Source organism: Podarcis erhardii, assembly GCF_964252035.2.
Source record: "Podarcis erhardii genome assembly, chromosome: Z".
NCBI classification, from domain to species: Eukaryota; Metazoa; Chordata; class Lepidosauria; order Squamata; family Lacertidae; genus Podarcis; species Podarcis erhardii.
The window spans coordinates 1315105-1338003 of NC_138504.1; the positions used below are offsets into that span (position 1 = coordinate 1315105).

Sequence of the window (22899 nt, forward strand, 5' to 3'; positions counted from 1 at the left end):
GGTAAGCTTAACCACTTGACAGAATTTTCATGCGCATCCACAACATTCAATAACTATGGCATAGAGGTCCATCCATTGGAAATTAAATGGTTGTCTAGTCTTGCATAATCTTTTTACCTAGCAGACATGTTTGAGCAGTCCCTAAGATCAAGGTTAGCTACTCTCTTGGCATCCATCTGTCTTGAGACACAATGGGGTGCGCCTTCAGGGATGAAGTCAAACTGCTGCATTAGCAGCACCAAAGTGAGCTCTTTGGCGTGCAAGCTTGGGCTGTGGGTCTGGAGGTCCTGGGCTGCCCAGACGACAACCCCCCCCCCTCTCAGCCTCACTGATGTGGTCCAAAGGGAATCAGAGCAAGATGTTTGGCACCAGCTTGGCTGCAGGAGTTGCCAGAAGGAGGTTTACAAGGCGCCATCCAACCCTCTTAGGGACTCCACTCTGGGTTTGTGTAGGGTTTACTCCTTAGCCTTTTCTTCTCCCAAATATGTCCTACAAGGCAATGGAGGTTTAGGGTCAGAGTTTTCCTTCTCCTAGATGGGCTACTTCCCAGGTGGATGAGCCCCATCTGCCCCTCACTCCCCCCTACAGCATGTGCAGAAACTGCCATCTTTACTGTTGGACCCACTCTTGGTCTTGTCCACTCCAACTGCTGGAGCCTGTTTTTGAATGCATGCAGGGAGTGTGTGTGTTTGTGTGTGTGTGTGTGTGTGTGTGTGTGTGTGTGTAATAATATATATTTCACAAAATATTATAAAGAGGTGTCTTTACAATAATATAATAAAAGAATGACAAAAGAATAACAACAATGTTGCTTGGGGGTTCTTCTGCTTTAGGTTTCGGCCACGCTATAGATTCTTTCAATTGATTCAAACTCCAGAGCGATATCACGAAGCATTTCATTAATGCTGTAAAAGCTTCCCATAAATTTGATTCTTGAGAAGTGCTCCAGTGCTCCACAGATACAGACGTTAAATCAGCGGTCTCTATCCTGTGCATTCCTCAACAGTAATTTGATGTTTTGATCATTAAGCAAACAGTCTGTGAGCACCTAGAAAGGAATACTGTGATCACCAATAGTCAGCATGGATTTCTGAAAAATAAGTCATGTCAGACTAACCTGATCTCGTTTTTTGACAGAATTACAAGCCTGGTAGATGAAGGGAACGCAGTGGATGTAGCCTACCTTGATTTCAGCAAGGCATTTGACAAGGTGCCCCATGATATTCTTGTAAAGAAGCTGGTAAAATGCGGTCTTGACTATGCTACCACTCAGTGGATTTGTAACTGGCTGACTGACCGAACCCAAAGGGTGCTCATCAATGGTTCCTCTTCATCCTGGAGAAGAGTGACTAGTGGGGTGCCACAGGGTTCTGTCTTGGGCCCGGTCTTATTCAACATCTTTATCAACGACTTGGATGATGGACTCAAGGGCATCCTGATCAAATTTGCAGATGACACCAAACTGGGAGGGGTGGCTAACACCCCAGAGGACAGGATCACACTTCAAAACGACCTTGACAGATTAGAGAACTGGGCCAAAACAAACAAGATGAATTTTAATAGGGAGAAATGTAAAGTATTGCACTTGGGCAAAAGAAATGAGAGGCACAAATACAAGATGGGTGACACCTGGCTTGAGAGCAGTACATGTGAAAAGGATCTAGGAGTCTTGGTTGACCACAAACTTGACATGAGCCAACAGTGTGACACGGCAGCTAAAAAAGCCAATGCAATTCTGGGCTGCATCAATAGGACTATAGCATCTAGATCAAGGGAAGTAATAGTGCCACTGTATTCTGCTCTGGTCAGACCTCACCTGGAGTACTGTGTCCAGTTCTGGGCACCACAGTTCAAGAAGGACACTGACAAACTGGAACGTGTCCAGAGGAGGGCAACCAAAATGGTCAAAGGCCTGGAAACGATGCCTTATGAGGAACGGCTAAGGGAGCTGGGCATGTTTAGCCTGGAGAAGAGGAGGTTAAGGGGTGATATGATAGCCATGTTCAAATATATAAAAGGATGTCACATAGAGGAGGGAGAAAGGTTGTTTTCTGCTGCTCCAGAGAAGCGGACACGGAGCAATGGTTCCAAACTACAAGAAAAAAGATTCCACCTAAACATTAGGAAGAACTTCCTGACAGTAAGAGCTGTTCGACAGTGGAATTTGCTGCCAAGGAGTGTGGTGGAGTCTCCTTCTTTGGAGGTCTTTAAGCAGAGGCTTGACAACCATAGAATTCAAGATCAAAACTTTATTAGCAAAGCCAACAGGCCACAGCTATACAAGAATTAAAAATAAAAATAAGAATAAAAAGAAGAAAAGAGCAGGCAAAAGGAGGTCCGTCAGATGAACAAGTCTGTCACTCAGATGGTGGCCCTCAATTTCACAGCTCTCTCGATGTACCTCGCGACCTTCTCTGTTATCTGACTATCCGTATCAGATAAGAGAAAATACAGTGTAATGTCTGGTGAGCGGCCGGGGTTGGAGAGAATGAGTGGAGTAATAATCTCATTCCTTAGGTCTTTGTAAATGGGGCAGGATAGGAGGACGTGGGACACTGTTTCCGTGTTACCATCTCCACATGGGCAGAGACGTTTTTCAAATGGAGTCTTTTGATAACGACCTTCGAGTACGGCAGAAGGAAGAACATCCCATCTAGCCAATGTAAAGGCACGTCTGTATTTTGGGATGGTTAATTTAAACAGATATGAAGCTGGGGAGTCAAAATGAGAAGGGGGAGAGTAGGTATACCATGGGCACAGTTTCTTTAAGATAGTCAGGTTGTTTTGCCGTTCAATGTCTTTCAGGCGCTGGCCTATTAGACTCTTTGCTTTAATGAGGCCCATTGATAGTAGGGACTGTGAATGCAAACCGCATGTAAGGAGTTTTTGATGCACAGTTTTGAACCACTTGCTTTTGTGAGGGTCTTGCATTACTAGAGGCAGTAGACCAGGTGGATTTAGATTAAGACGAAGCCAATAGTTGAATGTTCTTTGCCAGGTCTGAGTTTCTACAGATGGAAGGCAGGCCTCGAGTCGTAATGCTGCGTTTGGAACACAGGTGGGGACGCCGAATATCTGCCTTAGGAATTTAGACTGAACAGTTTCAAGACTGGAGCAGTGGTTCCCCGTCCAGATTTGTGCCCCATACAGTAACTGCGCCAGAGGTTTTGCTTGAAAAACTTCAAGGGCTGCTGGGATGTATCTGCCCCCCTTCGTGTAAAAGAAGCGGGACAGCATCTTAATACTTTGAGCTGCTTTTTCTTTGGCACATTTTTGATGGACATCCCAGGACCCAGTCGACTGGAAAACGATGCCCAGATATTTGAAGGCTTTAACCTGTTCAATTGTCTGGTTATCCATCCTCCAGCTGTACTGTCTGTGTTTCCTTGCAAAAACCATAATTTTGGTTTTCTGATAGTTTATTGCCAGTTGCTCTCTCCTGCAGTATGCTGAAAGTTCACCTATGAGCCTATTTAAGCCTATTCTTGTTCGAGATAGGAGTATCGCATCATCAGCATACAAAAGTACTGATATTGATTTGTCAGCCAGTTTGGGGGCGTGGAAGTCCGGAGATGACAAACAGTTAACCATATCATTGATGTAAAAGTTGAATAGAACTGGGGCCAGGATGCAACCTTGCTTGACCCCCTTGCTGACAGGAACTGGTCCTATAAGATGGCCATTTAACGAAGTTCTTACATGCAGCACCGTGTCTTTATATAAACAGCTGATCAGAAATAATAGTCTTTTGTCTATACTTGATGTGCTCAATTTATCCCAGAGTCTTGCACGTGGAATTGAATCGAAAGCAGCCTTTAGATCGATAAAGGCTGCATATAGCACCCCACGGGTTTTTTTTGGCATATTTGTCAATTAAATAGGCTAGGGTGAAGCAATGGTCTATGGTGGATCTGCCTTGTCTGAAACCCGCTTGCTCTTCCGCTAGAATAGCTTCAGTTTCCAGCCAGCTAGTTAGCTTAATATAAAGATGTTTGGCATATAGTTTGCTGGGTATAGGCAGAAGGCTGATTGGTCTATAGCTCGCCGGGTCTGGCATAGGTCCTTTTTTATAGATTGGAATAACTATTGCCTCAGTCCAACCATCTGGGAGTAAACCCGTTGAGTCGATCCAAGAGAATAAAGACGCCAGCAGGGGGGCCTTGACAACCATATGTCAGGAGTGCTCTGATGGTGTTTCCTGCTTGGCAGGGGGTTGGACTCGATGGCCCTTGTGGTCTCTTCCAACTCTATGATTCTATGATTGTATGATTCTATGTCTGCCTGCATTATTTTGATTAATTTGATTGCAGACCAGTTTTTCAGGCTGAGCTCCATAGCTTTGTTTGCTGCTATCATGACATCTGTTTGGATACATTCAGATGTGAGGTTTTTGCACAATCTTGGGGCAACGCCTTCCAGAGTGGCTAACACTGTTGCATCAAGTGACTTTTCTTCTCATTCTGAATTATTTTTGCCAATCCTTTGAGGCTGTGCTGCCATAGTGGGACTGCCATATTCCTGTTCCAGCGGTTCTCCGCAGGTCTGAGAAAGAGTAAAAAACCAATCGTCCAGTGTGTTGTTATTTTGCAGTTTTCGGCTTCTACAGTGCATAGCCCGAGGGGGGGGGCGTGGCACTAACACAGTTTGAAGCAAATGATTTAATTAAAGCAGACTGTGCTTCTAATTGCCTTCAGGGTGAAGGGGAGTCATGGTTTAAGATGCCCTTTTCACTCCGTGATGTCACCACTCCCCTTTAATAGATTCCAGTTTTGACTTCTTTTTCTCCTTGTGTGGTTCTGCAGATGCGCCTTCAGAAGGCCTTGGAGATGTATCTATACATTGCCTGAAACTGGTTTAAAGTTAAAGTTGCGAGAGCGATTTTAGAATTTCTAATTAGGCAATGTATTCCCGCAAATTCCTGCCCCGTTCGCCACCAGCATTACACATGTCAATCAAGCCACCTGATGGATGCCTGGTGCTGCCTCGCCTCGCAGCTCAGCCACCAGCCTTGGGGGTGGGGGTTTGCTTGTTAGTTTTGCCCAGTTCTCCAAATCGATTCTGTCTTCTGTGGCTTCAGCTATCCCCCTCAGTTTGATGTCGCCTACAGATTTGGTGAGCGTGTATTCAAGTCATGTATAAAGATGTTGGACAACAACAGGTCCAGGATAGAACCCTGCGGCACCCCATTTGCCATTTCCCTCGAGGACGACAAATAACCACTCTTTGGGTTTTGGTCAGTCAACCAGCTACAAATCCACCTAACTGTGGCACTTCCTAGCCTCTCTGCAAGAGTATCATGGGGAACTTTGCCAAAAGTATTAAAGCAAGAAACTCTTGTTTTTTAGCCTGTAATTTATAGGCAGTTATTCCTTTCAGCTTCCTAAGTTACTTAATGCAAGGCTCTGGCTGCTGTTGCAAGCTCTGCTGCAAACGCTCCCATAACTCGCTCTCTCTTCAGCCATAATTTGAGCAAGGGGCCATGGGCAGGAGAGGGAGGAGACATAAACCTTATGCTTTTGAAACTTTAATAGATATATAGATATATATATTTAATATTTCATGTGAATCATTTTCATGCCTGCTGCATCCATTTCCCCCTCCCCCTCATTCCCAGGGTGGCAGAATAGAAAGCTGTTACTCCAAACATGGTTAGTGACCTGTGAACCGCAAGGGCTGTTTGTGACTTAGCCATCACTTTATTAAGGGTGCCCTCGAGAGCTGAGGAGCCCTGGAGCAGTGCGGCTATTTAGCTTAGAAAGAATATAAGCCTCCCCTCTTTCAACGTGTTCCTTTTATGTCCTGGTGGGTAGAAAGAGTTTGTCATTTTGTGTATCCTGAGCAGGGAAGTTCTGCATGACTTTGGGTGCAGAATTATACAACTGGGCCAAAATCTATGAGAAATGTGCATGTGCTTTTTCCATCCAGAGGTTTGTGGGGGGCTCCATAGGGAGGATGCAGAAGGCTTCACTTGCTTCAGTTTGACTCAATTTAATGTGCTTACTTCCTGCTGAATGTCACAAGGGACCTCAAAGCAGTTTACATATAAAAATAGAATAAATCATAAAATTACAAATCACAGAATGCAGTTAAGGTATCAAAAAAACTTCCAGCAACATCAATATCAACAGGTACAAAAACTGTTTTATAAAAGCAAATGGGCTCAAGGCTGGAAAACAGTCTTAATGATGGACACCATAAGCTGGAAAGAAGCAAGGAAATTTCCATAGAGGAATGAACTCCCAATAAGCATCCAGAAGGACGGTGTTCTAGAATTGGGGGGCTACTGCCATGCCAGAGCCATTGGGTTCTTCTTCTCCTTCATCTCTGTATGTAGGCTGCCTGAATTAATAGACCCTTAATGTCCTCTCCATCTTATGAGGCAACTGTTCAGCCTCAAGTGAGAGCCCCTGGGTGAGACCCTTTGGGCTAGGCACCAGCTTTACACAGGAACTGGGAAGGTGGGAGAAGGAGAAGAAACAGTTCTTCTGAATCAACCCACTTGGCACACACGTGACCCTTGCTTGGCAGGAGCTGCTGGTCCAATATGGCTCAACAGAAAGGGAAGAGGTCATGGCAGCAGTTGGATGTTGTGATCTGGCTCCATTAATGTAACTAGGGCAGCATTCATGTGACTCTTTCTCCAATCTGTGTGAAGATGCCAGGTAGACCCCAAAGGCGATATTACCTAATATTGATCTGCTAAAATGATGTTAAATGCTCTTTTTTAAAATGCAAAATGCTAAATTTCCATAAAGGGACAGCTTTCTAAAATATTACTCTTTCATTAAATGTGTAATAAATGCATAAGCATATGTCTGTGGTTCCATGTTAAAAATTAAAATGATGCTTTAACCTAGGATAGAGTATAGCATTTCAATTTAGTAAAAACAAAATGCAGAATTTAAAAACTCTATGTTAACTAGAGAGGATTCAGCATATTTAACAGCAACATTATTAAAATGGCTCCAAGTTACAAGAAAGGAGATTTTGACTAAACATTTGGGAAAACTTTCTGACAGTAAGAGCTGTTCAGCAGTGGAACGGTCTCCCTCCGAAGGTGATGGACTCTTCTATCTTGGAGGTTTTTAAGCAGAGGTCATGGATGCATTAGCTGAGTTTCCTGCATTGCAGGGGGTGGACTAGATGACCCCTGGGATACCTTCCAACTCTACAGTTCTATGATTCTATTATTCTAAAAATGACCACAATACCCTATTGGTCAGCAAAAAAAAAGAAAGGAAAAAGCAAAGCCACATAGCTGTTAAACCATCTGTGTTGGAGCACATTGGCATATATTAAATGTACACTGGAAAGGAAATGTATCCTGTCCTCCAAACATGCTTCAGTAATGCTCTGATTTATCTTCTGTCTAGGGAGAGTTGCTAGTTGGTTGGGTAGGCAGGGGGTGTGAAATTATTTCCAGTTGGGGAGAGTTACACATTTCTTCAAGGTTGCTTTTGATTTGCTGTCAACATGGATTCTATAGTTGAAGACCCTCCTCTTAGAAGAAGACCCACCTCTCACTCTCCTGTTTCTGCTTTCTGGAAAAGGGTTCACTGATCCCTCCTCCTTTCTTTCTTTTTTTCCAGAAGCCTTTGAAATTGTAGTGCGGCATGCGAGAAACTACACCAACTCCATGTTCAGAAACTATTATCGCAATATAGCTGCCAGAGCTTTTAAATTTGTGGGGGAGTTTTTTGCGGACATATCCTTGTACATCCTGGGCTCAGACATCAACGTCAATGACATGATAAATGAATTCTTTGACAGCTTGTTCCCATTGGTCTACCCGCGCCTGGTGAACTCGGGCTCACCGGATCCTTCGCTGGAAATGACCGAGTGCCTCCGACTTGCCCGGCGAGACCTGAAGGTGTTTGGGAACTTTCCCACAATCATGATGACGCAGGTGTCCAAGTCTCTCCAGGTGACACGAGTCTTCCTCCAGGCACTCAACCTTGGCATTGAGGTGGTGAACACCACCAACCACTTGAAGTTCAGCAAGGACTGTGGGAGGGCCCTGCTGAAGATGTGGTACTGTGCCCATTGCCAAGACCTTATGATGGTGAAGCCATGTGCTGGGTTCTGTGGCTCTGTGCTGCAGGGGTGCCTGGCCAGCCTGGTGGAGATAGATAGCTATTGGCAGGAGTACCTCCGTTCTCTGGAAGGGCTGACGAGAGGCATGAGGGGCATCTACAACATGGAGCATGTGCTTCTCAGTCTCTTCTCCTTGATACAAGATGCCATCACATACATGCAGAAGAATGCTGGGAAGCTGTCAGCGACGGTGAGTTCTCCTTCCAGTTTTTACAGATCATTTGCTCTGCAGTTGGAAGCAGTTCTGCTCCTGAATACCAGTGGCTAGGAGCTGCAGGAGGGGAGCTCAGGGCCAGTTTGCTGGCTGGCCATTGGGAGAGCAGGATGCTGGGCCAGGTATTCCACTGGCCTGATCCAGCGGGCTCTTCTTATGTTTCTATTGTTTATTTCTTTGAGAGAGCAGTGGAAGAGGGGTGAGGGGAAAGAAAGATATCATACAGAAGCAACTACATGTGAACATGTGCAATAGAGCTCAGCAACAGCTTAGGGAAACCCTAGATCCCAAATCAGGCTGATCCAGGGTTTGCTTGGAATGGGTTGAGGCATTCCTGGCTTGGATGCACCTGGAAAGATCTGGCACTGTCAAAGTGGGTGGCTGTTTCAAACCCTCATTAAACATGCAGTTGTGGGAGGGGGGATAAGGAGACGCAGGCAGATACTCTTGCCTGTCCTTTCCCCCCTTCCTCGCTGCCGCCTGCATAGTACCCCCAAAGTCGTGGAACTTCCTCCCTGCAGAGGTGTTTCTGGCACCATGAATGCTGAAGATGTGCCTCTTTACCCCATTTTCAGGGCCCACCTTGTTTCAAGTTGCTTTGGACTGTTTCTGATACTGTGTTTTAATTATTGTAACCTGCCCTAGTACCTTAGGGCGAAGGAAGGGGAAATGATAAACAAACAAACAAACAAACAAACAAACAAACAAACAAAAATATTAAATTAGGATTTAAAACATGAAGTACTTTGGTGTATTATAGAACTGTAATGATGTTGGCCACATTTACCCATAAAAACCAACTGCCTTCTGGGTGGTTTTTGTTATTACTATTATGTATTAAATAGTGAGGAGCAAAGGGTGGGTTACAGTATAAAAACACAAAATGCATTACATAGTAAACACAACAATACAACCCTCCCACAGTTTATAAGGCCTGGGAGAAGAGGAGTGCTTTTGCCTGACAACTAAAGATATGTAATGAAGGCACCAGGTGAGCCTCCCTAGGGAGAGCATTGCACAAACAAGGAGCCACTGCAGAAAAGGCCCCTTCTCATGTTGCCACTCTCCGGACCTCTCATGGAGAGGGCACATGAAGAAGGGCCTCAGAAGATGATCTCAGGGTCCAGGAAGGTCAATATGGGGAGAGGCAGTCCTTGAGGAATTGTAGTCCTGAGCTGTTTAAGGCTCAGCACTTTGAACTGGGTCCAGAAACTATTTGGCAGTCAGTGCAGATGGGCCAGGATTCGCATTATATGCTCAGACTATCTTGCCCCAGGGAGCAACCTGAATGCTAAATTTTGCAGCATCTGAAGTTTCCAAACCATCTTCAGAGGCAGTCTCTTGTTGCAGTAATCTAATCTAGAGGTTACCAGAGCATAGACAATTGTAGCTCTGCTACAGAGGGCCTCAGTCTTTCCTGAATTGAGCTTCAGTTTGTTGGTTCTCATCCAGTCCATTACCAAGGCAAGACAACAGTCCAACTCATTGAGTGCCACACCTGAAGAAAAGCAGAGCTGTGTGTCAACAGCATATTGCTGACAACATACTCCAAAATTCCAGATGACCCCACTCAGCAGTTTCATTTGGAAGTTGAACAGCTTGGGGGATAAACTGAACCCTGAGGAACCCTGAAAGCACTTCCCAAGCGACTCCCTCTGCAGTGTCCATCCAAGTAGGACTGGAACCAGTGCAAAGCAGTGCCACCCACCCGCAACTGTGGTTTATGGTATTGAAAGCCTCTGAGAGGTCAAGGAGAATTAACAAGGACACATTTCCCCTGTCTCTCTCTCAACAGAGGTCATCATACAAGTTGACCGAAGCAGTTTCTATGCAAAAACCAGGCCTAAACCCCAACTGAAATGGATCTAGAAAATAACTTTCCTGCAAGAGTGCCTGGATATGGCCAAGGATTCTTGTGAGAATTTCACAAAAAAAGATTTCTGGATAAGACTGCAGCATATGTGCAAAGAAGCAAAGTGCTACATCTAGATATATTTGTCCATAATTCCATATTTCTAAACCAACTGATTGTGGGGGATATTCCCTAACAGAACTAATTGTAAATGAAGTTAACGTCAGTTTGCAAAAAAGGTATTGCAAAAATACCTGCATTCTGATTCCTCCCCAATATATCTTCAGAAAATGCCCCCCCAACAAACCTCATGCTCTGGAGGAAGGAACAGACACAAGTGTACATGAGAAGAATGGAAGGGTCCCTCCTCATTCCTTCACTCAAGTTTTTTCAGGCGAACAGATGTCAGATTTGCTTGCAGACCAGCCTTGCCAGTGATGTTTAAGGTGCACCTCTGGCAAATGCTGCTGATGACCAGTGTAAAATGAGAGAGGCTTCCTTTTCCCCTCCTTGAAATTCACTTTGCATTGACCAGCCTGGGGATATGGGGTCTTGATGATGGCTCACTCTCATACAACAACATGGGGCTGGATCCAGTGTTCTCTGTTCATTGGCACAAGGACTTTGGCACTAGAGGATGGGTGAGTTTGAATGTTGCACAACAGAGGAATCCAGTGCAACAGTTGTGCTAGTGGACACTCGTTGCCCAGGCAATTGAGGTGCAGTCTGTTATGCAACAGTGTTATGAGCGATCTGCTTGTTCGTTCGTTTGTGCAGCAATTTTCTGCTGGCACAAAACATTTCACCGTTGGAATGAATGTGCAGTTGATTTGCAACTTGTGTGATTGCAGCTTTACGCAGCTTTTTGGTGGCCAGTCAGCTGAAATCACACAAATTAAATGCACACAAGGTGTGTTAAATGCACATAAGCTCTCAGACTTGCTTACTGGGGTCTGAGAGGTTCACAGAGCCTGGCAAGCAAGGCACAGAACAACGCTCACTTGGCATGTCAGCTTCAGAAAAGGTGGAGATGGTTATGTGAGGTTGTTCTGGCTATACCCACAACTTTGTGTGCAGTCCCTGGAATGTAACCCTGTGCATGATGCATGTCAACTGTCCCACTAAATGACTTTAACTTACTGCTCCATTGGCTACAATCTATAGATTTCTTTTCTTTTTTAAAAATTCCATCAGTATAATAACAAGAAAATGGAAAGAAACATTGGCAGCTCATGTCAACAATTAAAATAATACACCAATCCTGAATTATATATCTTAATGCAGTTTGTCCATATGTACAAATAGGCATCTAAATGAGATTGATGGTCATCAGATCCATATTTAAAAATTTGTGCACCCTACAACAATATTTGACTTAGCCTGAGTGCTTTAGAATGACCTCCCTTCCAGTTGAGCAATGTGTTGTCAGAATTAATTATCTGTGCTGATTGTTCTTCTTCCCCATTGCATTCCCAGGAAGTCCCATGAGTATTTGCAAGCAAGAAATACTCAGTTTGCAGTCTGGAACTGATGGATTTAGGAGGAAGGGTCAATTCTGACCACTAGACATGCTGGCTGGCAGGAACTGTCTAGAATCCAGATGCTGCTATAAGCTGCTCTGAGTCAAGCATAGAGTATTGTGGGATTGGCAGAGAAATAGCTTTGGGTTGGTAAGAATGCTGCTGTAGATGCAAGATGCAAAAAGGGCCTGGAGAGCTTTATTTGGGGCTGGGAGAAAGAGGAACAGCGCTCGCAGTTTGAAAGGAATGAAGTCATAAAGTGTGATGAAGGATTTTTGCCTTACAGAAGCTCTCTAATTGCAGGGAACTAGCTGACAAGGGGAGGGAGGGGAGGGGTGCTGGGAGGAGGAAGGGCAGGTGATTTTAAACAAATGGCTTTTTCTGTTCTGGGGTTAATAACTCGTGAACAATTTACTGGTACATTAAAGGTAAACAAAGATTCAAATGGATAACTGGAGGAGAACCTTGATTAAAGCACTTGCGAATAAAGCTGTTCAGCATTTCATTTGCTACTCACAGCACCAATTTCACTGAAGTATCTGGGAGAGAAAAGGCTGCAGGTGTCTTCAACATCCGTGCTGAGGGTGCCTCAGTTCTCGCGCTCAGGAGTTCATGGCCTCCACGGCAAGAATGGGCCTGTCTCACATGCTCATTGGCCCAACATTGGTCTGGAAATAGAGGGTGACCATCACCTCATTATCATGGTCAGAACACTTCATGGTGAGGTTTGGAATTGCAGCGATGATTCTCCCCTGCAAAGGCAAGGGACCAGTTATGATGGTCCACTCCCAGAGACTGATGGAAACTGATGGATTCCTGACTGTTCTGTGGGATTTTCCAGATGACACAGCAGGTGATCCTGTTGAGCAGTAGCATAGCTAAGGGGCGGGCGGGGAAGGCACTTGCCTTGGGGATGGGTTTACTGCCCAAGAGCCTGGTGGACTGCTCCCCAAATCAGCATGGCCCGGGGCTTGGCTCCCAGGGCGCTGGGCTGCTGCGTCCGCCCCCAGCCCCCAGAGGGCAGCTAGGAAAGATGCAACTACCATGTGCTGGTCCCACGGGGCCTGCAGTGTGCCTGAGCCACACATCTCTCCTGGGAGTTACGCAGTGGCTCGGGCGCCTGCAGGCACTGCACTCTGCCTGAGAAGGCAGCATGGGACTGGCCTCCGCCCACAGCCTTCCCCTCAGCTGCCCTCCAGCAGGACTCAGGAGAGTGCCTGTGAGTGACTGGAGGGCACCAGAGCCGCTGTGCTGCATCACTCGCAGGGGCCCTTCAGCTGTAGGGTGACCCACAGGATCACAGGGGCTCGGGCCCCAGCCCTGTGCTCCCTTTGTGGGCAGCGCTGGGCCAGCCAAGCACACTGCATCTCACTCAGTGTCCCTATGGGAGGGACACAGTTCTGGCAGCATGCCCTGACCTGGCTCACCCTGCCCTATGGGTGGCTCCCCCCTCCACGTGGGTGGCACACATGCCCTGGGCAAGCACCTTTCCTAGGTGCCTGAGCGGTTTGCCATGCTGCTGCTGTGGAGGCCCTAGTTTCCCCATGGAATGGTGAGTCTCATGGGGCCATTGACATGATCGCTTCTGAGTGCCCCCTCCAGTGCTGTGGGTCTGTTTTGTTCCTCCATGTGTGCTGAGGAGCTGTGGTTCTCAGACCACAGACTGGTTGGAGCGTAAGTGAGGAAAGGAGATTCAGGCTCATGAGATTCAGGTCTATCATGGTAGTGAGGGCAGCAAAGAGATTCCATGTTTCTGCCTCCATTGTATCTTTGAGGAACCGTCCAGCGGAGTTCTGTGGAGTCCAGAGGTTGGTTACTCTTGTAAGAACTCTGCTTAAGGGTCATTTCCCTGCCATTGTCATTCTTGCATCATTTCTCACCCCTCCTAGTGCAAGAGCACTATGGGATGCAGAGGAGAGACCCCCTGCTGTGCCTTTGTTCAGGAGTTGCTCTGTGGGTGTAATGGGATGCTAAATGGTTTCTGCAGCTTCCGCTTGCAAGCCAACAGCTGACATTCAAGGTTACAAATGCAGGCTTTTAAAGTAATTTACATTTTCCACCATTTTTACCCTCTCTTATGAGTCTTCTCCAACACACACACACACACACACACACACACACACACACACTGCCCCCCTCAAGTTCCTCCCTGGTAGTTGTTTTTTATCCTTTAAAGACAATTTCACTTGGCAGAGCTGGTTGAGGAAAGCAGCCTCTATAGTAGGAAAAGAGCAGAGATTTTAAAAATGCCTTCAGCATCAACCATGGCTTGAGAACTTGACAGGATTTGGTTTGCTGGCAGATGTTTTGGACTGCAGTTCCCATCAGCAGCCTGCCATGCTGCTTACAGATGATGAGAGTTGTAGTCCAAAACACCTGGACTTACGAAAAGCTGGTTTCCTGTCTAACCAGATTCCCTCTGAAGTTGGTAGCATCTTGTAGCTGCCCATCCATTCCATTTTTTGTGTCCCCCCCCCTGCACCTGTCATTCCTCCATTGACTTAGATTGTAACCTCCCCAGAGCAGGGGCCTGTCTACTTGCTCATTTGAATGGTTATGATGTCCATCATACACATTCAAGGTGTTGAATAAAGCACAGGTTGTCAGGTGTGGGGGAGGTGAGTGTGGCAAAATGGTGTGGTGGGTCAAATTAGGCACTCTTGTGGGCCTCGTCCAGAGGGTCAGAGGTTCCCCATGGCTGCCTTAGAGCAATGTGGTTGACTGAGGTTTTCAACCTGAGACCTTCAATCTAGCAGTACAGATTTATATTACAATGAAAGGATACTAAATAGGTTCAAGGTGTTGTTGATGGTGCATGAAGCCTATGTAGCTTGTACCAGGCTACTCAAATCAACCCCTGTACTCTGCAGGTGAGGGCTTCCTGCAGATACTATATTATCAGGAGGTTCATACTGTAGAATATTGGTAGGAATCGGGCCTCTGATGCTGTGGCTCCTGCCCCTTTGGAGTTCCCTCCCCCTGAGTATTAGACAGGTCCTGTCTCCATTCTGTTTTCAGGGTCTGCTGAAGTCTTTTAAGCTGAGATCTTCCCTGGGCTGCATCTGCACTGGAATTGCTCTTAAGATATCTTCATCACTTACTGTTTGCTGCCCTGGGAGGAAGAGCTTGACATAAATAAATTGGATGTGTAGATCTGCTCTTCACTAGTGGTCCCAGGGGAGGTTATGGCAATTGCAGAGGAAAGAGAATGCCAGCATCTACAGCATAGAATGGTCTTCAGCAGACAAACCAGCAAATTACTGCTGAGACTGTCTCACCGCCACTGTAACAGATGGGGCTATATTGAAGATATGAGGGGTGAGCCAGAGGCTGGCGTGTGGCTGCCTCATTACAGAGTTCCCTCCAAGTGGCCAAAGCGAGTGAAAGGAAATTCTCTCACACCCTCTTACTGTGCCTTCCATCCTGTTTTATCCCTAATGCTTTCAATCAATTTTTAAATTGACATTCATGGAGGCAAGGAGGATAACTAACTTTTTATGCCTGGTTATGTTTCTGTTAGAGCTATTTCAACACTCCGATGTCGAAAAGGAGAAGAGAAAACATCGGGCTGTGGCAGAGGGAGAGAAGGGAAGCAGGGCCCTTCCATTGGCTCTGTTGAGACAGCAGTTGCACCTTTCAACTCCCCCCGTGGTGGATATCACCAATTGAGGTGCTGACAACGAAAAAAGTAAATATGGAAGGGAAAAGAGTAACATGTGAGGATATTACCAGGAAAACAGATCAGGGGATAAAGCTCAAACCATATGAACAAATTGGAAAGATGCTAACAGGGTGGCCACAATATCACCAGATTAGTGACTTATTAAATGAAGACAAAAAGAGAAATGGTTTTAAAGACAAAAAATCAAAATTCCAAATCAAGTTAATAGAGTGTAAAGGCAAAACCTTATCTAGAATATATAGTCTCTTGAAAATAAAACCCCAAGGTGGCTATCACCTATGGAAGCGAAGGCTCTGAAAAAACTCAATATGGAGGCCAACTGGCCAAAATATTGGGAGATTTTGGAACAGGAGGGTGACAAATTGAAATTGCAGAGTTTTGAGAAACTAAAGGATAAAGTGCGAGATTGGCTTCATTATTTTCAAATAAGGGAGGCCTATAATTTAGATAAAAAAATCGTCTTCCAGGTGGAAAAATCAAAATTAGAAACAGAACTGTTAGAACCCAAAGCTAAGATACTATCAAGAATGTATAACTTGCTGTTGAAATGGAATACTGAGGATGAAACGGTAAAATCTGCTATGATAAAATGAGCACAAGATATCGGACATGACATTATGTTTGCTGACTGGGAACAGTTGTGGACCACAGGTATGAAATTTACGGCATGTAATGCCTTAAGAGAGAATATTATGAAAATGATATACAGGTGGTACATGACTCCAGTCAAGCTTGCAAAAATCTATCATTTGCCCGATAATAAATGTTGGAAATGTAAAGAGACTGAAGGTACATTCTTTCACCTTTGGTGGATGTGCCCAAGGATTAAGGCTTTCTGGGAGATGATCTATAATGAAATGAAAAAGGTATTTAAATATACTTTCTTGAAGAAACCAGAGGCCTTTCTCCTGGGCATGGTCGGCCAATTGGTGCCAAAGAAGGATAGAACTTTCTTTATGTATGCTACAGCAGCAGCAAGAATACTCATCGCAAAGCATTGGAAGACACAAGACCTACCCACCTTGGAAGAATGGCAGATGCAAGTAATGGACTACATGGAATTGGCGGAAATGACCGGCAGAATCCGAGACCAGGGAGAAGAGTTGGTGGAAGAAGATTGGAAGAAATTTAAAATCTATCTACAGAAACACTGTAAAATTATCAAATGCTTAATGACATTGGAATGAAACGAAGTGGTTCTAGTAATAAGGCAAAATAAGAATATGCAAGAATGGATTGATATTAGACGAAAATTTGAGGTTATAATATGTGAGGATAAACAATTAAGGGTAAATTAAGAGGGTATGAATTTGCTGAACAAATTTTTAAATGGAATACAAAAAAGGGAGGTGCGAGGAAGTCATGAAAATAAGTAAATGAGTGGTAAGATATTAGAAAGAGGGATTTTTATTTTTTATTTTTATTTTTTATTTTTATGTTAAATTCTGGTTTTTGTATTTTTCGTGTGTTTTTTGTTTACTGTTTTGTAATTTTTTTCTTGTTAAAAATTTAATAAATATTATTTTTTAAAAATAGAATATATAGTCTGTTGCTTGAATGGTATACAAAAGACGATGAAGTAAAGGAATCAATGATAAAATGGGTGATCATATTGGGCATAACATCGAATTGGAAGCGTGGAAAAGACTATGGAAGGAGGGTTTGAGATTTACAGGATGTATGGCTTTAAAAGAAAACGTTTTAAAAATGATGTATAGATGGCACTTGACGCCAGTAAAGTTAGCTAAAATGTATAGAAAAAGAGAAAGAAAATGTTGGAAATGTAAAAAAGTAGATGGGGATTATTTTCATATGTGGTATACCTGTGACAAGGTTAAAAAAATTTGGGAATCAATTTATAATGAACTCAAAAAAATATTTAGGTATACTTTCCCCAAAAGACCGGAAGCGTGTCTGTTAGATTTAATAGGAACAGAAATCAAAATGGGAGACCAAAATCTGTTTATGTATGCTACGGCCGCCGCAAGAACCCTCCTGACCCAAAGATGGAAAAGACAAGACATACCAACCATCCAGGAGTGGCAGGTGAAGTTGACAGAAGACGCAGAACTTGCCAAATTGTCAGGGAGGATCCGGGACCAGGAAGATCAAAGATACCAAAATAATTGGAGTAAATTTATTGAATATTTAAAGGAGAATTGTAAAGAGGTCAAGACACTAGCAGGATTGACATAATACCTTCAGTGTATAACAGTATTATTGTGAGAATGATGTGCGCGATAGAAAGGGGTTAAATATACCAATTGTAGGGAGGGAGAGGAGTCGCGACTCGGCAGAGTCAAAGGGAATGTATGGCATTAATATGGTTTGTTGGAAAAGAATATGTAAGGAAAACAATAAAAATTTACTTGGGAAAAAGAAAGAAAAATGTTGCCAGTCCTTTGCAAACTCTAGATCTGTCTGCCAATTGCGTAAAAATCTCCTTCTTCAGGCTGCAACTTGTGCATTGTTTAGTGGGTCATTCCTAGGGCATCCTTGATGTGAGCTGCACTGACTCTGCTCCCAAAGGAACTATGAGGTTAAAACCTGGCTAATTACTTTGTTAGCAGGTCTGCAGAGAATGAAGCCAAAAGTAACCTTCCTTAGCACAATGAAGCTCTCTTGTCTCTCTTTGCAGTGTGTGTGTGTGTGTGTGTGTGTTTTCTCTCTCTCTCTGTGTAGTCAAGACATAGCATTACATACTTTCTGGTCAAAAGATTCTAGAGAATGGGTATCATTCATTTATATATTCTTTTCTTTTCCCACATCCCCATGAGTGAAATGGCTCCAAAGTTCCCCGCAAATAAATCGAAGTGAAATAAAAATGAGTTATAGCAATAAAAGCAGGATTTGCAGTAATCCACGGCAGCAGAATCACATGCAGGCTGCTGACTGGATTTCAGAATGATGTGTATTGATTGAAGCCAAATGAATTAACTCCCCGCTTCTTAAGGGCTCCATTATTCATCTCTTAATTTCTTTTCTGCTACCCATTAATAAACTTGCTGGGCCCAAAGCCCTGCAACGAGAGTGTGCTGTCGGGAATGCTTTGCCCTGCCCTAGTCCAAGGAGTCCGTTGGTAACTTGAGCTCCATCTGCATTATGCATTTGAAGCTGTATCATGCCACTTTAGAACAACTACAGTTTTCCTCAAAGAGTCCTGGGAAGTGTAGTTCATTAAGGGCACTGAGAGTTCTCTGGAGGCCCCATTCCCATCACTGAGCTACAATTCCCAGAGCAGTTTAACAACCCAGCCTCTCTTTCCAGGAAACTCTGTAAACTGATGCTCGGGGTGGGGTAGGGTGCAGGAATAGGGGCCTCCTGACATTTCTCAGCACCCACAACAAACCACAGTGCCCTGAATTCATTGGGGGAAGCCACAATTGTTTAAAGTGGTATGATACTGATATAAATGTATTTTGTGCAGATGGGGCCTTGTTATGACTGCTTTTGACTCTGTTAACATAGGAAGAATATTTGGGCAGATGCTTGTACTTGGAACTCTATGGCTGAATGATGCCACCAAGTGAGGTGGTTTACCTGCCTGCCCTGTTGGTTGCACCAGCCCTTGCCAGCCTTGTCTCCTCCATGTCTTCTTCAGCTACAGCTCCCAACAGCCCTGCTGGTGGGAGTTGTAGTCCAACAACTTCTGGAAGCTGCCAGGTTGGTGACGGCTGGGTGGTTGACCGTTGCCTTCCAGAATCTTTCCTGATCCTTCTAACTGGATCCAGGGCCTTCTGCCTGCAGAACTGTGGGAACGTTTATATAATTTAGCAGAGTTTAAACGATCCCCTGTTTGAGTTTATGCAGCGACAAGCAGGTTGCTAACTCGTTTGAGTCCTATCAATAATTATACCTTCCTGGTTGATAATCCCTTTCTGTCCCTCTTAAAGAAACTACTTTACTATCAGATTCATTCAGGTTTACAGAGTTGTTCCTGAAGGCAGGCTTAGGTTACATAACAGATAAACTATATACTAGATAGCAGTGAGTCATGAGAGGACTGCATCTGAGTAGTTACCAGTTACCACTCCTTGCAGCAGCCGACCAGCTGACAAAACTGCCTGCACACAGAGGCAGTCAGTCCGCTCAGAATGTTGGACTTGACTGACAGCTTTATGTTCCACAAGAACATGGGGTATACCAGCTGAGTCATGGGTCTTCCCCATAACAAGATGGCAGTTGCTTGGTTTGCAGCTTACTTAAAGGGGTCCCATGTGCCATGATGTTCAGCAGTCATTTATGCTGGCTGGTCTTTCTATCCTAAATCAATTTTCACCCCTAGTTCCCTGTCCCTCCCAACATGCTTGGCAGGAGGTTGGACTCGATGGCCCTTGTGGTCTCTTCCAACTCTATGATTCTATGATCAGTTGTGGAAATGAGGCTTTTAGGCACTCACCTAGAGAGGAGTGCATCAGTGCTTGTGACATTAATTTGTGGAAGGATTCATTTTTACTGGGCTGTTTTGCCATCCTGTTTATTTACTCCTTGGCTGCATATTCCAGATATATTGACCCATGTTTGCCGGTAGATAAGTTTTAATCTTACTTTTGGTGGTAGCAATTAATCTTCTCTCCCCACTCTCCTGCTTGAATAGGAACGCACTTCTCGTGAACAACTTTGTCTGCTTCAAGAAGTGTTGCCTTTCTGCTAATTTTATTGGCGTGAGAATTGGAAAGAGATCCTTGCCGCACAAGATGGCCACCATCTTGGATGGCTTTAAAGGAGAATTGCACAAATTCATGGAGGAAGAGAAAGCTACCAGTGGCTACCAACCCTGACTGCAGTATTCTGCCTCCACTGCCAAGAGACAGCACTCCTCTGAATACCAGCTGAAGGGAGAGAGTGCTGGAAGTGTTGGGATGCAATTCATCTTGCACTGCATGGGAAAGTAGATAGGAGAGAGGAGCCTCCAGATTTCCCAGACTATCATTTCTTTCCTAACCTGTGCTGACCTTCACTCGGGTGCTAGATTGACTCTAGGGTTGCTGACCTCATTTCCTGCTTCTTGCTTTTTCATCCTGGCAGAGGAGACAAATATTATGCCTCTCCTGTTGAGGCAACCTAAGGCCCAGGGGCTGGATGCGGCCCAATCGCCTTCTCAGTCTGGCCTGCGGACGGTCCGGGAATCCGCGTGTTTTTACATGAGTAGAATGTGACCTTTTATTTAAAATGCATCTCTGGGTCATTTGTGGGGCATAGGAATTCGTTCATCCCCCCCCCCAAATATAGTCCGGCCCACCACATGGTCTGAGGGATGGTGGAACGGCCCATGGCTGAAGAAGGTTGCAAGAGCAAGCATGGCTCAAGGCACCTCCACCTTAGTTAAGTAGAGCTAGTGATCTTTCCTATTAAGTACTGTATGTACTTCCTGCGATAAACATAGCTTTTTTGTTTTATTTTCCTGAAGTCAGAGTTTCAGTGTGATTATATCCAGGGTAGCTCCTCCAACAGAGATTCAGTATTAAGTTCAACATCTCCTGAACATTTTTACTCCAGGTGCTAACAGAGTGCTGCTGCAGTCCTTCTTGACAGTTTTCCCCAGGCATCTGGTTGGTCACTGAGCACAGCATGCTGGACTGGATGGGCCCCCTTTGGCCTAATTCAGCAGCTTTGCTCTTCGTTCTTTTGAAAGTGTTTGTGGTGTGACGCCCTCCCAAATCCACTTAGGTTGTGGCTGTGTGGATCTTGCACATCCCTGCATGGTAGCACTTTCAGAAGCAGGGTACCTCTGGGTGCTGGAGGCTGGGAATCACATGCGCAAAGAGTGCTGCAGTTGAGCTCAGGTCTTGCTTGCAGGTTTCCCATGGGTACCTGCTTGGCTACTGTGGTACCTCGGGTTACAGATGCTTCAGGTGACAGACTCTGCTAACCTGGAAGTAGTACCTCGGGTTAAGAACTTTGCTTCAGGATGAAAACAGAAACCGTGCAGTGGCAGCGGGAGGCCCCATTAGCTAAAGTGGTACCTCAGGTTAAGAACAGTTTCAGGTTAAGAACGGACCTCCAGAACGAATTAAGTTCGGAACCCAAGGTGCCACTGTATTATGAGAAGAGGATGCTGGACTCAGTGGGACACTGGCCTGATCCTGCCTCTTCCTATGTTCTTTCCCAACCTCTGGCTGCTTGTCCCCCAGGGGAGCAATGGTAAGAAGGTTTTTGATAGACAAAGTTTTTTTCCCCCTAACCATGTCTAATCTAATCCAATTAAATATTATTACAGAGATAATTTAACCTGAAATGTGGATTAGGAAGTACAAAGGATGCTCATCAGGTTTTCTTTCTTCATGGAGGAATTAAGTTATTTTCAAATTCAAATCCTGCATCATTGAATTGTTCTTTTTATAAAGATGTGGATCAGATTTTTGTTTTGTTATGTTGCTAAACAAAAGATTCTTCGCTTGCTGTATATCTTGTTCTTTCTGAACGTGGCAGTGAGTGCATTTCAGCTTCTGAATGGATAGATTAGATCAGGCGCCCTTTGCTGGAGAATATCCTTTGTAAATATGCATGACATCGACCCAGCTGCCATTTTCTCGGGAACATTCCAGCTAGTTCTCCTCTCCGAATTATCATACTTTGTCAGAACTGGCAGAGTTCTGGATCAGTGGATGTCTTGGCTCAAGCTTCAGCAGAGGCTTTGCGCCACACCTCCCAGCAGCCCCAGCTTCTTGGAAATGTAAGAAATTGCTGTGGACCCCACAGAATACTCATTTCACATAAGGAAAAATGGGGTGATTAGAACCACCTTGCCCAGCCAAAATACCCCCCCCCAAAAAAACCCCATTGCTGCCCCAATTCAGGTAACACCTCCCTCCAAAACAGGCAAAACACTCCTCCAGTCCACAGTAACAAACCACCAAAGATTAAGCAAAATGCATATTCAACCCCAACCACTCACTCTACTTTTCCTTTCCTGTGAAGATAGTCTCAGCCTCATGGGAAAGAATTCAAAAGACTGGCATTATTTTATTTTAAAGAAAAATCAGGAGGGGCAGGGACCTTTGGATAACAACATATATAGGACCCAAGGACCACAGAGAGAGAAAGAACAATAATTATTGGAGTTTTCATAGGTGCGTTTAGGTTTTTCTGTATGCAGAAGATTCATCTCTTTACTTCTTTAGTTCTGAGCATTGCCAGTTCTTCTGTGAAATGGGTATTTTGTGGCTCCCAGAACAGTTTTTATTGGGTATCGGGCTATGGCTGTTGGTTCCCAATGATCCCCTGAAATAATGCATCCATCCTAAGATCCCCTGAAATAATGCATCCATCCTGACTGTTTCTTTCCCCACTCCCAAGAAACGGGAGGTTCTTCTTACCAGTAAGTTTAAAAACCATGCAGGCACCTACTTGATGTCCTGAGCACCTGAAGTTGGCTCCTGCAGTACATTTTAAATGCAGCCAAGACTGGAGGTCAATGTTTGTCCTGATCTTCTGACTGTTTGTCTTGTCTAATGTACTTACTTGTTCATAGATAGGTGTGGGTAGCAAAAGAGTTCCTGGAATGCTTCCAGGAAGGGATTTTTGTTGGATTGTA

At 44.6% G+C, this 22899-nt stretch overlaps 1 protein-coding gene across 4 annotated transcripts in view; it reads left to right on the forward strand.

The window, feature by feature from the left end:
• Nucleotides 1-22899, forward strand: part of GPC3 (glypican 3) — a 248130-nt gene that overhangs the window by 100098 nt on the left and 125133 nt on the right. For 2 of the 4 annotated variants that reach the window (XM_081846772.1, XM_081846774.1), the window contains exon 3: nt 7593-8284. In XM_081846772.1, coding sequence (XP_081702898.1) covers nt 7593-8284 — 692 coding nt within the window. Of the gene's footprint in view, nt 1-7589; nt 8285-22899 lie in introns of all 4 variants that reach the window. The other 2 variants (XM_081846773.1, XM_081846775.1) reach the window with 1 other exon arrangement.